The sequence below is a fragment of the Poecilia reticulata genome, linkage group LG6 (genome assembly GCF_000633615.1).
Source record: "Poecilia reticulata strain Guanapo linkage group LG6, Guppy_female_1.0+MT, whole genome shotgun sequence".
Lineage (NCBI taxonomy): Eukaryota > Metazoa > Chordata > Actinopteri > Cyprinodontiformes > Poeciliidae > Poecilia > Poecilia reticulata.
Genome location: NC_024336.1, coordinates 309,067 through 310,393, shown reverse-complemented (window position 1 = coordinate 310,393; position 1,327 = coordinate 309,067). Strand labels below are relative to the sequence as shown.

General features: G+C 37.4%; 1 protein-coding gene across 1 annotated transcript in view; it reads right to left on the bottom strand.

The window, feature by feature from the left end:
- The window catches only part of LOC103465655 (cytosolic 5'-nucleotidase 1A), a 4,809-nt gene extending 3,492 nt beyond the window's left edge, over positions 1-1,317 (bottom strand). The window contains exon 1 of the mRNA XM_008410675.2: positions 1,172-1,317. Coding sequence (XP_008408897.1) covers positions 1,172-1,207 — 36 coding nt within the window. The 5' untranslated portion in view covers positions 1,208-1,317. The remainder of the gene's footprint in view (positions 1-1,171) is intronic.
- Between the last annotated feature and the right edge of the window lie 10 nt (positions 1,318-1,327).

Below are 1,327 nucleotides of genomic sequence, written 5' to 3'. Positions count from 1 at the left end.
CCTCTCGCCCGGAACGTCAGTTGGAGATGGGCACCAGCAACCCTTCCGACCCCACTAAGGGACAAGGGTGTAAAGAAAATGGATGTATGGATGGATTTTATTTTGACACAGCACAGAGATACATTGGACCTTAAATCATAAAAAAACAAAACAAAACAAAAAAAAACACGCAATATAAGCAGAACAAACGTTTGATTTTGTTTTTAATTGTGAAACATGATACAAACATGTAAAATTAAATTTTTTTTATAACAACACCCATTGTCCGAATACACTTATGTTTGCAAGACTCCGGGCCAGGATTTGAACCTTCTTGCTCCAAGGCAATAGTAGCATCAATTGCAAAACTGTGCAACCTACCCTTCACCTCCCCAATATCTTGGTTAGAGACTTACAGTTAGTCCARRTATTTGAACAGAGACACTTTTTTTCAATTTTGTAGGGTTCTGTAGATCCTTACAGTATGTTACCACAGTGAAAATTAAAACAATTTTGATGCAGTWAAAGTGCAGCTTTCTCAATCTTCATACAAACTATTTCTAACATCAGTGCTCCTAAGAATGGTTGCCAAGGGCATCATGGAGGAGCACTGAGTGTCCGAAAGTTTAGGAGCTTCTTAAAGAGACATAGACCAATCTCAAGGCGTCAAATTATAAAATCAAATTTCTTTAAAGTTATTTATACAGCATTTTTAAAACAACTAAAGGTAATATAGTTACTTGACTGCTATAAAATGTCACTGTGTGCCTGGAAAATACATAATACTCCTTCCTTTAAAACAATCACCTAAGTTGTACCTTTTTTTCTCCTTTACCCTTCTTTCTCCGAGTTGTTGAGTTTCTCTCGTAATTCCTGTTGTAGAAGGCTAATCGTGTCACATGCAAATACCCATGTGGGCCAATCTATAATTCTATATTGACAMATAGAAACACAATTATATGAAGTAGACCTTAATTTACGGCTGCCGAGCAGTCAACAACAATGTACATACAACTTCCGCCTTTTTTTCGGTACAACTCGGCATATTCAGTATTACTATAAACGTGACGTAGAAGAAAATGTTGAAAAGGAGAAACAAAAAGACAAATCCCGAAACAATGATTAGAGCGATAACTATTTTACCATGACTCTACCAAAGGTATGTGTTCTTYTGAGGGTAAAGTAAACGTACCTGCTTCACGTCGCTGTTCGTGACCGTAGAGACCATTCTCACATCCTGTAGGACCTTACGGTAGTTGCTGTTTTCCTCTTAATTCGTCTCGCACCGCAAAAACCTTATTTTAGCTCCTCCTGGACTCTTCTTCTTCTTCTTCTTCTTCTTCTTCTT